Raw genomic sequence first — 15258 nt, 5'->3', positions numbered from 1 at the left:
CCCTTCTCTGGAGTCCTCTATCTCTGTAATCTTCCATACCAAACTTCCACTATGGAAACAAATCCCTCCCAGTAGAGTTTGCCAAAAGACAGAAACTGCCACATCCCAAAGAAATTAAAGAAAAAAAATCCACATAAATGTTTTTTTTTTTCTTTTGGGTGGTGGCAAAGAATCCGAAACTGAGGGAGTTTCCATCAAGTGGGGAATGACTAAATAGGTTGTGGTATATAAATGTGACAGAAATCTGTTGAGTTATAAGAAAAGATGAAGGGGACAGTTTCAGAATCTGGGAAGACTTGGATGAACTGATGCAAGGTGAAGTGAGCAAAATTAGGGGAATAATTTATTTAATAACAATACTATTGCAAAGATAATTTTGAAAGACACAGACTGCTTTACAAACTCACCAATCATAACTCAGAGGATCAACGATGAAGAGTGTTACCCACCCCTCTGATAGAGAGACGATGGATTCATCATGTGGAATGACACAGATTTTTGGGACATGGACAATGTGGGAATTTGTTTTGCTTGATGATGCATAACTATTACAAGGACTTTTTTCCTTTTTTGTTTTGTTTTGTTTTGTTTTAATGGTGGGGAGGAATAAGAAGAAAAGAAAATAATTTTTTGTTAAGTGAAAACAAATTAAAAACAAACAATCCCCACCCCCAATTAAATCTGTTCATACTTCAGTACCAGTTATAGTGCCTGGCACATAATAGGTATTTAATGAATATTTGTTCAATGAAGGATAACATCCCCCAAAAATATATCTCGATTCTCCTTGTTTTAAAGAAAAAACCAACCAATCAAGCAATGAAGGCCCTAGGCCTTTCCTCAGCGCTTACCCTATAGGCAGCCTTGAGACCCCCGTTGTCGGCGATGTTCTCCCCCAGGGTGTGGCGGCCATTCACATTCTCTCCGTTGACTGTATAATTGCTGTACTGCTCCACCATGCACTCAGTCTGCTGCTTGAAGGCCTCCACAGAGGAGTTCTTCCACCAGGGCCGAAGATTGCCATCTTTGTCATACTCCCGACCTAGGGTTAGAGAGAGAAGGCTCAAGAAGGGGAAGCCATCGGGGACCTCTATCTCTTCCTCTTCCTCTTGTTGGCTGAAAGAGCCTAAGTATACTTGAAGCAACTGTCAATATGGTATCGTGACTCCATAGCACGGTACCCATGGTACCATGTGGTACTGTACAGAACAATGCTACTAGATTATAAACCTCATGAGGAAAGGGCTTTATCTTTTCTAAGCTTTGAGACTCCTTTAAAAATTAATTTTGACATGAATATATCACTCAAGATTTGAAAAGCACTTTGTAAAAATTAATTTCAACCTCACAACAATCCTGTAATGTGAGTATTGTTATCCCTACTTTATAAATGAGAAAAATGTGACATAGGGAGATTAAAGGGATTTCCAAGGATCACCCTGATAATCAATTCTGCATATAGAAGGTCTCTGATAAATGTTAACTGAATTGCTGGTTTCCCTGAGATGGCTCCTGAGGTACAGAGGATCAGCAGGATATGAACATAAATAATAATATATTGTAATGTAATTATAACATAACATATATGTGTGAAATTTTGAAGATTAGGAACCTGAAGTCTAAAGTAAAATGACTTCTTCATATTCACCAAATAACCACATGCAGATTCTTTATGACTTTACCTTGATTGGAAGAGAGGGGGCAGAAGTGGGGTTGCTTAAAACTCCATAGAGAACAGACAATCCTTTCTATGTCGTCATTTAATTTTCTAATTTTCCTTGGCCTTTATTAAGAGCTTTATAAATATTATCTCATTTGACCCTCACAACAACCCTGGGAGGTAGATGTTATTATGGATGCTGAGACTCGCCTAGGCAAGTGACTTGCCCATGATTACAGCCAGTAAGTATCTGAGATGGGACCTGACTCTACTGGATATCTACCTAAAGGATATTCAACTGATAAATGGATGGCAAATATGCATAAGCAGTTCTCAAAGAAATTGCAGCTATCAACAATGATGTGAAAAAATGTTCCAAATCACTAATAATTAGAGAAATGGACACTGAAATAATTGTGGTTTAACTTCCCATCCATCAGTCTGGCCAAAATGACAAAGGAAAAGATAAACGTTGGAGTAGCTGTGGAAAAGCAGGCACATTAATGCAATGTTGGTGAAGTTGTGAATTGGTCCAGCCATTCTGAAAAGCAATTTGTCACTATTTCACCTCAGATCACTAAATTATGCATACCCTTTCATCCAATAACATCACTACTAGGCCTATCACCCAAAGAAATCAAAGAAAGAAAAAGAGATGCTATCTTAAACGCAGCTCTTTTTGTGTTGGCCCATTAATTGGGCAATGAGCAAATAAATTATGTTCCCACAGCCAGTCTGTGTCAAAGGTGAAACCTGAATCCACTTGTGCTGATTCCATCATCCCTTTCATTAACTAAAATAATCATTAATATTCATATAAGTGTTTTCAGACTTATAAAGTGATTGTTTAATAATAATCCCAACAGCTGGTAAGGTCCAAGAGAGCAGGTGGCTTCTAACAGGAAGTGATTGCTGGGTTAGAAACTTGTGTTTGGGAAGTAACCATTCTACCTCAAAATTTGTGACTGAGGAGAAAACCTGGGTATAATCTAATATGGACCCTAAATTTTGGGACAGCAGCTTTTGAAAGGTTTGGAGAAAAAACAGGCAGCATCCTATGGACCAAAAGCCCAGGAGGGATGGAAAAATCCCAAGAATGAAATTCTAAAGATGCAAACAGAAATAATTCTAATGAGGAAGAAAAAGGGAGATGCACAAAGAGACTGATATGAAGGCTAGGAAACTCACCCTAACTTAGAGTTTTATGAAGTGTGTAAAGAAAATGGGAGTGAGGGCAAGAAATTGAGAGTGAATACAAAAGTCTGATACAAGACAATAAAGGATGAATGCCAGGAATGCTCTGAATGAGCAGGGGTAAGCAGGGTGGCTGTTTGATTTTTATCCTTTCGTTTTCAAAAAGGGCTTTGTTGGAGTCAAGGTACAGGATGTCCATCTGTGGTTGATCAGACCACTTGGAAGGCTCTACCACAGGCTGGGCACAAATAGTCCATGTGAATATTCGGAATGGAAATTTAAATTTGCGTACCTCACATTTCCTTTGAGCTACTATAATTCTGCTTTATACAGAGCACAGCCCCTTCTTTCATACTGGCAGGCCATGCTGGGTGCTCTTTTGCCAGTGTCTCCCACGCCTCCCAATCGATTCCAAAGTTTTTCAGTGAGACCTTGAGAATATCTTTATATCATTTTTTTCCTCCATGGGAGTGCTTTCTTGGTGTGAGTTCTCTGTAAAATAGTCTTTTACACAAATGTACATTTGGCATTTGAACAGCATGGCCAGCCCATGGAGTTGAGCTTTTGTAAAGTTTGAAGAATCTCATCTTCCTAAAATAATTCAAATGGAAGCAATTCAGTCTCCTGGCATTTTGCTAGCACACTGTCCAGCATAAAACAGTTCGGTCAGCACGACAGCTTTGTAGATCCTGTTTGGGGGCAGCCTAATACTTCTTCTCACCATAGAGTTTTACTGCATTTAGGTAAAGAGAAGAAGTATTGGTGAAGAGAAGGAATTCAGGAATAAGTGACCATTGCTGACTCCATTTCTCCCAAGAACTCCCTGCCATGGCTGGGAGCCTGAATCTCCTCTTTCATTAAGTCACCCAGAATTACAAGCTTGTCTCCTTTTAACACATTGATGAGGAAGGTCTCTGGATCTTCATAAAACTTTTCTTTGACTCGATCAGGGATTCCCTTGGTGGGAACACATGTCCTGGCAATGGTGGGATGGCTCATTCCCGCAAATGGAAATCACACTCTCATGGGCCCTTTTTGTTGACTAGATTAGTTTTGACTGTGAAATCTGCGGCAGCTTCAAGGTGCTCCTCATCATGGCAGCCAGGCCCAGCTCCCACTTTGATAACTGGCCTTCCCTGGTCAGCCTTATTTCACAATTGGAGTTCTCTCCCAACAAGAGCTGTTTGTCCTTTGGGGCTACTGGATTTCAGTGTCCATAAGTGTGCACACATTGCACGTACTGATAGTGAATGGAATCATCTTTGTAAAATTTGTGGATTTAAAATATGGATTTTTAAAAACTATGGATAATATTTTTTGTGTTTGACCTCAGGGTGGGATCCCCCTGCCACAGTAAAGGCAGCCAGGATGGGGTGAAACAATTTTTTGGATACCTTTCCTCGCCCCTTCCCCAGGCCAGGAGATGGCTGTGTAATCCTTTGAAAAGGTGGCTCAGACACTAAAGAGCTTGCCAAACTCCACGGCTGCTTCCATTGAAGGAGAAAGTGGGCCTCCTGGGTCTACAACTCCCAGAGTATCTGTACCTATTGCTTTGTCAGATGACTTTGAGGGAGATAGAAATGGTAAAATGATACAGCGTGATGCCTTTTGATTTGTGCATAAATTAGATTTAAGTCAGGCAGGGTTGCATAAAGTCTTCCAGAATCATCAAAGTCCAATGGCAAGATGTACGTCAAAATGACTGGGGGATAGCTTGGGATACCACAAATGACTCTGGCATCTAACCCGATATCTAATCAATAATCTAACCCAGTTCTGAGTGCTCCAGAGTGCCTGCCTCGGCTGCCCTCGTGGGCATCTACCCATTCCACTGGGGAAATTCTTCACATGCTTGGGGTCAATACCTCCCCAAATCGCCAGTGGGCCCTAACTTAATCCAACTGCTGAAACAGTTTATCTGGGCGTAGCCTTCACATGCTAGTTTCCAAGAAGCTAGTTTCCAAGAAACTAGCTCCAAGAGCCCAAGAAACCAACCCAAGAGTTGGGTAAATCAGGTGGACACTAAACAAAGGTGGATGAGCAATCCTGAAAAAGGCTTGGCAGACCTCACGCCAGAAGTACCTGGACATACCCTACACTCCAGTAAGCAAGGAGTGCTGTGAGAAATATAAAAGGTCATTTTTTAAGCGGATGGATTTAAAGTATGTCTCAAACCCTGAAGCCCTATACCAGCAGTTCTGTTATCATTACTGTGAACAAGTTAGACCAATGAAAAGAGTAGGATCAAAGAACAACCTGGCTTCCTCATTGGGATACATGGAATAAGGATGACATGCAGAGGACAGAAAGCTTTAGAATAGGAATCGAGGAACAAAATTGGCTAAGAAGAGTTGAAACTCAAGGTGAGTAGAGAGATAATAAGCACCTGGCTGCCCATGATGAGTTCAAGTCACAAAGAGTAAGCAAAATAATGGATGCCTCCCTCTTCAGGTAAGTACTTACAGACATCGTTGTATGATGAACAACTTGAATGATTTGGCTATTCAATGATACGAGCAATACAATGATACGAGACCCTTCTGAAGGACTTATGATGAAAAATGCTATCCACCTCCAGAGAAAGAACAGATGGAATCTGACTGCAGATTGAAGCATACTTTTTAAAAAAAAAAAACTTTTCCCCCCTCTTCTTTTTTTTCTTTTTTGGCCTGTGTGCTCTTTTGCAACATGGCTAATATGGAAATATGTTTTGCATGATTGCACACAAATAATCTGTATCAAAGTGCTTGCCTTCTCAAAGAGGGGGCAGGGTGGGGAAGGAAAGAATTTGCAACTCAAAAATTATATATTTAAAAACAATGTTAAAAATTGTTTTTACATGTGAATGAGGAATTAAAAAAATTCTTTATTAAGAAAAAAAAAAAAAAGAACTTGGAGGTGTGATAGCTTAACCACTAAACCATTGCAGAAATTCTGTGGACAATGAGAGATGTCAGAGAATGGGAGAAAAGCAGAAGTTTGAATTTTCAAAAAAGGGAGGAGAATGGTATCTGAAACTATAGGCCAGTGAACATGACTTTGACTCCTGGCAAAATTCTGGAATAGACTATTTAAAGGATGATGACTAAACATCTGAAAAGTGAAGATGTGGCTACAAAGACCCAAAATGGCTCCATAAGGAACAGGTCATGCTAGACTAACTTTATTTCCTTTTTTGACAGGGTTACTGGACTGATGGATCCGGGGAATGCTGTCAGTCTAGTTCAGCTAGATTTTAGTGAAGCTTTTGGCAAAGTTTCTCAGGCTGATTTTGCGGACCAATGGAAAACTCGATTTGCTGGATAATAAGGCAGTTCGGTAGGTTCTGGTTGGTTGAATGGCCAGAACCAAAGAGTTATGCTTCAGTGCCAACTTCAGTGCAGCATCTTAGGAATTTATGTTTGTCTCTGTTCTAGCTGTTTAAGGTTTTTATCCATGACCTGGATAAAGGGAGGGAGAGTAGATTTACCCAATCTATGTATAATATAAAGCTGGGAGAGAGAGCTGTGGGATGGGGGATCAGGATTGAAAATGATTTTGTGATCGATTAAAATGAAACAGCATGGATAAATCTCAAGTCTTATACTTTGATTCAAAAAAACAACTTCTCAAAAACAAGATGGGGGTGTGTGATTGAGGAGCAATTTTAAGAAATGATCCAACACACGATTTTGTTACTACTGTGTTAAATTTAACATACACTTAAAAAAACCCCAAATCTCTGCATGTAACAGAAGTTCAAATTTTGATAGACAAATCTCATTTCCAGTCTTTGTGTTTTTGCACAGTTTAAAATTTTTACAGCTTAAATACAAATACAGAAATACTAATGTTTGTTAAGTTGATAATAAAAATGAAAATGGGGGGAAAGACCTGCAAATTTAATTTGAATGAATCACCTGTGGAATTTAGGAGCTAAGAAGGCTTAGGCCACTTTAAGAGAGGCAGAGTGTCCGGGACCATGGAGGTAATAATCCCCCCTATACTGTGCCCTAGTAAGATCACATCTGGAATACTCCATTTAGTTCTGAGTGCCATAATTTAGAAACCATGTTGGTAGCTTGGAGAAGGTCCAGAAGAGAAGAACTAAAATGATGATGGGCCTTGAGTCAGCTGAAGGAATGGGACAGAGACAAATGAAGGAATTGGTTATATTTGGCCTGGAGAACAGAAGATTTAGTAGGAACATGATGGCCAGCTTTGAGAGCTATTTGGAGGGCTGTAAAATGGAAGAAGATGAGATTCGGCTTGGTTCCAAAGCACTGAACTAGGAACAATGACTGGGAATTGCAGAGAGGCAGATTTAGGGCTGATGTAAACAATTAAAACTGCCTAAAAGCAGGAGAGGCTGTCAGTGGTTTCCCCTCATTCTTTAAGCAAAGGCTGGATGACCATGAACCAAGCATGTTCTAAAAGGGATTAATATTCAGGTACAGGTTGGACTAGATGTCTTCTAAGGTCCCTTCTGCTTCTGAGGGTCTACAATTCTGCATCTGTGCCTTATTTGAATTTTCTAATCTAACATAGGGGTTTGCAAACAAAAGGTGCTTAATGAGTACTCATTGAAGCAGTAAAATTATTATTATAGTTAATTTTATATAATATTTAAATAATTCATTTACTAAAACTTGTAATGCATAGAATCCATTATAGAATTATCACAAAATCTATCTTATCATTATTTATTATACTAAGCATATTAGATTCATCAAATTTAATTATATAAATTAAATAATATCAAAAAATAGATTAATTGAACAATATTAATAATTTAAAGATTGGATATCTTTATCTCACCCAGACTGGAAGGGCAGGAGTCAAACCCTGGCCTGATCCCACTATTGATCAGTTTGAGTACTGTGACCTGCTTCATTTTCCACTAAGGCTGACCTTATTATATGGGGTAGCTCCTGCTCCCTGGGGGTCGCCATACTGGTTCTGGGCTTAGTGAGGACCCCTTGTTGGCTGAAAGCCCTCCTGCAGCTCAGAACTCTGGAATTCAAGAGGTCTGCCAGTCTCGGTCTCTTCAGCATCAAGGAGTACAGGTAGGTCCCACTACACTGTGTGATCATTAGTAGCGAGCTCATTTTACAGATGAGGAAAATCATCCCCAGAAAGGGAATGCCATTTGTCTTACGGTCACGTAATTAGAATGAGAGGCAGGATTTGAACCCAGCTTTCCTGATTTCTTAAATTGTATCCTAGTATTGCAACATTGTGTGTTTTACTACCTGTGTGCCATTTAACACAGGCTGGTGAAAGCGTACAGTGGACTGGGGAAGAGAGCTTATTTTCAAGGCTTGGTTAAAGTGACTCTGATCTGGGTCACTTATGTCTGGGACAAACTCACCTTGGTCATCAAAGGCGTGAGTCAGCTCGTGACCCACCACAACCCCAATTCCCCCGAAATTCAGTGACCTGCAGAGAAAGAAAGGGTGTCATGTGTTAGCCACGAAGGACAGGTTAGAAGAACACAAAAGGATGCTTTTCTGAGTGACTTAAAACTTAACTTGCCCACTCACTATTTTAAGCCAGCTCCAAACCACTGGACTATGCCCTATATCCTATCCAGACATTCACCCTGGCCATCCTAATCCTCACCACCCCCTCCCCATATATACTTCTCATCTCTTGTTCTGGGAACCATAATGAATTGATATTTGCTTGATAATTAAATCAATACTTGCTCCAAAGCAATCCATTGCTTTCTATGGCCATATTCGCAATCTATGTGACTGCTTAGAATAAAACTCCCGTCCCCAGCCACCCTACCCTACATATGTTATTTCCTCCTCTTGGATACTGAAGAGAGGGAACGTTTCTCTTTTGTAGGCTAGTCAATAGGCAAATCAAGTCAAAATTTCCAGCAAGTAGTAGGAGCTTAATAAATGCTTCTTTACTAGTTGATTTCTTAGTTTTATGATCCTTAAGTCATAAGACCATGGGATTCAACACCAGAAGGAATCTAGGTGGTCTCTAAGTTTACTTTTCACTCTAAGTTTATGTTCCTCTGTTAAGTCAACAAGCATTGATTAAGCTCTTGCTGTGTAACAGGCATTGGGCTAATAGCAACTCGCATTTATTTAAAAATATCATTTCATTTGATATTTGCAAAAATCCGATAAGATAGAAGCTATTAGACCCCCTTTACAAATAAGGAAATCTAGAGATCATTTAGTGGAACCTTCTCATTTTAGAGGAAGAAACTTTATCCAGAGAGGGGGAGAGCTTTGCCCAAGATCACACAAATATTAAGGAAATGCAGGTCATCTATTTCTAGTTTTATTTTGGGTTCTTTAAAATGTATAACAGTTTTTTCTTTCTCATGATTTTTTCTCTTTTGATCTAATATTTCTTGCACAACATGACAAATATGGAACTATATTTAAAAGGATTGTATATATTTAATCTATTGCTTGCTTTCTTGGAGAAGAGGGAGGTTAAGGAGAGAGGGAGAAAAATTTGGAACTCAAAAGTCTTACAAAAACGAATGTTGAAAATTATTTTTACTTGAATTTTGGAAAATTAAAATACTATTGAGAAAAAAATGTACTGCAGTTCCCTTATTTTTTGAGGCATAATATGTGAGTCTGGGAACAAGGTGGAAGGATCTCGATCCACTTACTTGTGCCACAGATAACTCTAGCCTGAGTCACCAGCAATGGGCAAAACAATGGCCTAAGTGGGACCAAGAACTTCCTACTGAGAACTTTACCTGGTCTGAACATGGCTCAGAAGGAGAAGGGGGCAGTGAATATGAAGGCCACACTTCTTGTCCTTCCTGCTGCAAAGAGCTGCAGTGTCTCCCTCCCCTGAGACCACCCTCTGAGAGAGACTATTATTATTTGGATTATTATCACTAGCTAATATTTAAATAGTGCTTCTAGGTTTGCAAAGCACTTTATGTGTCATTTTACGAGCCAGATGGGCATTTTTCATATATGGTGCCATTAATCTTGCCTTGGCAGGATTCCTCCAGATGGGAACTCATCAGATCCCCCATATCCCTCTAGCAATGTCCTAGATCCCATTCTTTTCGAGAGTCCTAGATCCCATCAAAATCTGAGGGATGGATAAGGATTGAGGAGAATCTTAAGAACTTCAAAGAAATCAGCTAGACTTAAAGTTAAGAGAATCTGGTTTCAAATTCTTTTACTAGCTGTGTGCTCTTGAGCAAGTCAGTTTTTACTTCTCTGGGGTTTCATTTCTTCATCTGTAAAATGGGGGTGTATGGAATGGACTTGTTGGTCCCAGGACCCTTTTAGCTCTGAATATAGGATGGCAACTCTTCTCTCTGAAGCTCCCTGGAGAAATCCCAGGGTAACAACAGCTCTCATTTCTCTAGTATTTACAAGAGAATAGTCCTGTGAAGCAGGTGCCATTATCTCCATTTTACAGATCAGTAAACTGAGGCTTAAAGAGATAAAGTAATTAGAGCATGACATTCAAATCCAGATCTTTTCACTAAATGCAAATGCTAATTATCTATACCTCCTGTGTTTCCTTGCAGGCTCAAGGCTGTTTCTGCCTGAGTAGATTAATTTTTGTAGAGTTTCCAGTCTAGTATGAAGACTGGGCCAAGAACCTGTTTTTTTCTGGAGTCCTTCCTTCCATTTCACCCTGACTCTCAGTTTATCTAGCTTCCTTCAAGAGATCCAACTTCTCCTTCTGAAGGAAGCCTCCTCACCACTTCGATAAAATGGCCTTGAATTTATTTTGTAAGCACTTCCAGGTCCCTGTGTCCACTTTCATGTAAGCTCCTTGTGGGCAGAAGCAGTTTTATTCCTTTTTTTTCCTTCTTTGAATCTGCTTTATTTAGTTTAGCCCACTGTCCTCTGATAGCCTTCCTCTGGTCATTATTTCTCTTATTTTGTACGTGGCTTGTTTGTATATATTTGGGATTTAATTTTTGGGTTTGTTTGTTGTTGGTTTTTTTTTTTTTTTTTTTTGGTTCCCCCATTAGATAAAGAAAGGCTTTTTGACAACTGCTTGAAGGGAAGGAGGGGATGAGAAAAGCTGAAATAGGCAGCAGGACAGTCCGGAGGTCTCCTACTTGGGTGATGTTCGGGTGTAGAATGGGGCCTGCAGGATTCCAGCTGGAAACACGATCTCATTCTTGGTGGGTGAATAGTAGGCGTTCACCGTGGGAGGAGTCATACTCCACCTGCAGGAAACACAAGCATCAAAGTGGCAGGGGTCCTTGGGGGGGGGGGGCTGGGGCACGCTGATCACCCCCTCCCCGTTCTGATGCCCTGAGGGTGCCTTTACCACCCACCCTCCCGTTCTCTCTCCCCTCCTGCTACCTTCTTCACTACTGCAGTACCTCCTGGGTCCTCAGGCTCGCAATCTAAACTTCACTCGCTGCCTCCAATAAGTTAGGAAGGCCTCTCATCTTTGCAATGTCTCTCTCTACATTCCCTTCTCTCCCATTGCTCCAGTACGGGCCTGCCCCATAATCTGCTAGTGGACATGCTTGCCTTAAGCCTCCCCCACTCCAACCATTCTCCACTTGGCCACTAAAGTGATTTTTCCAAAAGCTCAGTCCAGGTCACTCCCTGTCCCCCCAACTCAGTAAAATCCAGTGGTTCCTTATCACCTATGGGATCAAGTACCAAATGCTCCATTGGGCGTAATCTAGCCCCCTCCCATCTTTCCAGTCTTCTTGCACTCTTTGATACAATGCCACTGGCCTTCTGGGTATAAATGTTTATTGCAAACTTTAAAGTTCTCTATAAATACTATTATGATCATTGTTTATTATTCAACACTACTTTTTTGGACACTAATTCTGCAACATGAATACAACTGGCCCCATTTATGTGGAATAATAGGATTACAGGTGTAATAGTCTTGAGAAATTACCAGGCTATATTCCTTATTTCACAGGAAAATAAGATAAAAAAAAAAAAGAAGGAATTTGCTTGTCCAAAATGCCAAAGATAGGATGTTTCAGCATCAGAATTTGAATTCAGGCCTTTGACTTTCTAGTTCTGCTTTACAGATGAGGAAACAGGCTTGAGCAAATGACTAACCTAGGATCACACAGTTTTTACAGTGGTAAAGTCAGGTTTAAGTCATGCTTTTTGAACTTGAGGTTCATTTCCTGATCTTGTAGCTTCACATATTACCCATGATATTCATGTAGTACTTATCTAATGCACTGCCATGTTCAATGACCATTTATTAAACACTGACTTTATACCAGAGACTAGAGATACAAAGGCAAAAACAAACCTCTCTGTCCTTAATGAGGTTATATTCTCCTGGATAATACAATATATACTCAGCTGGAAAAATGGAGTAGGAAGAAAACACTCAGTTTTCATACGATTATAGGCTTTAGAAGTGGAAGGACCTTGAAGGTCATCTAGTTCAGGGATTCTCAAACTTGTGCTATATTAAACATATGTTTATACGTATGTATAAATATATATTAAAAATTACTAAGTCTCTGTCTAAAGAGTTTTTGTTTATGAGTTATATTTATAGATATTTACATATTACTAATAAAAACTAATTTTCAATTTGTAGACCCTCTGAAAAGGTTTCTGGGACCCCTCCAGGATTCTCTGGACCACACTTTAAGAACCAGTGATCTAGTCTAATCCTATCATTTTATAGAAGCCTGGAGAGATTAAGAATTTGCCCACGGGTGCATAGGAGCTAAGTAGCAGATCTACAATTATGCTTGGAGGACTTTCCCTTTCTATGTTGCAGCCTCGGCTCCTATGCCTTCCCCATGAACCCACAAGGAAGAGAGAGGGGTTCAAAGAACTTACTGATCCCTGTTGGGAGCTTTTCTGAGCTGGTCTGCGGTGACTCTGGATGAGAAGTTGAAAAACCGCATGGCATTCTCAAAGTAAAGATCCGGCACAGCAGTGTACTGGAAAAAAAAAGAGAAAATTTCTGGATACTCTCAGCAAGTCAGGGCACAGTCTCCCATTTCATTGCTCATACTCCCTTTCAGTCACCAAGCATTTCTTAAGCTCCTGTCATGTGCCAGATGCGATACTAAGAGCGGGGGATAGAAAGAAAGGCTAAAATAACCCTTGCCTTCAGGGCACTCACGGTCTTACAGGAAAAACATGTACAAGACATTTACAGAATCAATGGAAGGTAATAATGGAGGGGGCTAGTAGTACCAGAGACTAGGAAAAGTCTCTTGCAGAGAAGGGATTCTGAGATAAGTTCTGAAGGAAGCCAGGAAGTGGAGATGAGGAAGGAGAACATATCCCAAGTTGGAGACAGCTTAAGGCAGACACATTCCCAGTTATTTTATTCCACCACCCTGGTTATCTTGAAATATTCTAAAGAAAAAGGTTTCCAAATTATGTTCAAATGATAGAATGAATTAAAGTAAAGGAATAGTTTGTGAGCACTTAAAAAAAGGAGATAATCACTAGGAAAAAGCTTAGGTCTACTAAGAATTAAGTCATGACAGACAAATCTCATTTTCCATTTTTGATGGAGTTTAGACAGGAGGAATAAGGAAATATGGACAACATCATAACTTGGATATGGACAAGGAATTTGGCATTTGAAATTAAAATAGCATAATATTTTTAGGAAGTATGATCACAAAATCAGACAATAGATTACTGTAAATTATCACAGATTTTTTTTAGAACTTTTAATTGTATTTTATTTTTCCAAATATATGCAAAGAGAACAACATTCACCTTTGCAAAACCTTATATTCCAGATTTTTATCTCTCTTCTCCCTTTCCTAAGACAGCAAGCAATCTGATGCATTACAATAGGTGAAATCCAAATATTACCTCTGAGGAAATATTTCAGTTTATGGTTCAGTTTAAAGGGGAGATTTACAAAATGTTCTGAATATGGTTCATGATCCACACTGAACTCACATCAGATAGCCTCTGATTCCTCAAGTTCAAAGAACATTGTGGTTTAGAAGCTGAATCCAATTTGCTTTGTTCCTTTAAAATTTCAAGTCCAAGTCCTAATTTCAAGTTCTGAGAGGCTGGAAGAGGAGCTGTTTCTAGGAACCAAAGGGCACTGAAACAAGGAATACTGTTGTGGGCATCTTTGGAGCCAAATTCTTGCCAATCCAATAATGCCCCGTGGGGACCCCATTTAGTTCAGGATGGGCTGAGTCATTATTTCTTCCAATCTACACCTACACCCCCGTCTACACCTCAAAGGAATTCTGATCCCACACAAAACAGTCATGGGGTATTCATTTAACCTGCTCTAAAGGCGCTGGTGGTTCTAGAGAGACGTTCAAGTGGATTAGGGGAGGTGAGGACTGAGATGCTAACTTAGCAGGAGCTTCAGAAGGCATCTCATCCATGGGGCTCCTGAACAGAAATTCCCATCAAGTCACCCAAACTCCACATGGAGACTTCTACTAATAGGTCACTATCTCTCTGAACAGCCCTCACACTCCAAAACAGTTTGATTCTTCTAGAAATGGCCTGGAATACAGAGTTCCCTGCAGTTCCCTCTTCACTCATCAAGTTCCTCCTCATTCTTTAGACTACAACTCAAACGTCACTTCCTCCAGGAAGCCTTCTCTGCAACCCCATCTTCCTCCTTGAACCTTACAGAGTACCCTGTACAATATATATTACATTAGCGTAATGTGAACTCCCTGAAGGCAGGGACAATGATGTAAACTAACTTTGTCTCCTCTAGTACCTGGAATAATCTTCTACAATACATGGTTAATAAATGAAAGATGAATTGTATGGCTCCAAACTTGAACAGATACTGAATGTACACCTTTGGGTATCTCAACTTCTTGAGTCTCCCCTGGGAGAGGTAACCCCAAAAGGGACTCCGCAGTGCAAAAGAAAGAACCAAACCATTAAGCTGACTCACATCATTGAAGACCTTGTCCAACTCCTTGGGATCCATGATGAAGTTGGGGTAACCGATCATGTTGTAGATTGCATCTGCCTGGTTTGGGAGGCAAACAATGGGACATGTTCAGTGCTGATGATGCTCGGTAGGAGACATCTTGGTGGAGGGCAACTGTGCTCAAAGGATGGTCCAGGGAACACATGGGGGGGAGGGTCTGTGAAGTCAAAACTATTTTCATAATAATTCTAAGACATTTCAAATTCTAATATGCTAAATACTGACAAAATATAATTCACATAAACAAAAGCTCTCTGTGGGACAGTCCTCAATAATTTTTTTATTAAAGCTTTATAATTTTCAAAATATATGTATTCATTTTTCAACATGAACACTTGCAAAATCTTGTGTTCCAATTCCCCTCCTCTTCCCCCTACCCGTTTTCCTAGATAGCAAGTAATCTAATATATGTTAAATATGGTAAAATATGTTAAATCCAATATATGCATATATATTTATAGTTATCTTGCTGCATAAGAAAAATCAAATCCAAAAGAAAAAAAATGCAAGCCATCAGAAAA

General features: G+C 39.8%; 1 protein-coding gene across 5 annotated transcripts in view; it reads right to left on the bottom strand.

The window, feature by feature from the left end:
• ECE1 (endothelin converting enzyme 1) overlaps positions 1-15258 on the bottom strand; it is a 173768-nt gene that overhangs the window by 6352 nt on the left and 152158 nt on the right. For all 5 annotated transcript variants that reach the window (XM_031962676.1, XM_031962680.1, XM_031962678.1 and 2 more), the window contains 5 exons: positions 14699-14776; positions 12634-12737; positions 10908-11018; positions 8205-8272; positions 852-1042 (listed from right to left, as the gene is read on the bottom strand). In XM_031962676.1, the coding sequence (XP_031818536.1) occupies positions 852-1042; positions 8205-8272; positions 10908-11018; positions 12634-12737; positions 14699-14776 (552 nt within the window). The remainder of the gene's footprint in view (positions 1-851; positions 1043-8204; positions 8273-10907; positions 11019-12633; positions 12738-14698; positions 14777-15258) is intronic.

The sequence above is a fragment of the Sarcophilus harrisii genome, chromosome 3 (genome assembly GCF_902635505.1).
Source record: "Sarcophilus harrisii chromosome 3, mSarHar1.11, whole genome shotgun sequence".
NCBI classification, from domain to species: Eukaryota; Metazoa; Chordata; class Mammalia; order Dasyuromorphia; family Dasyuridae; genus Sarcophilus; species Sarcophilus harrisii.
The sequence above is the reverse complement of the archived record's forward strand: the minus strand, read 5'-3'. Positions and strand labels throughout refer to the sequence as shown.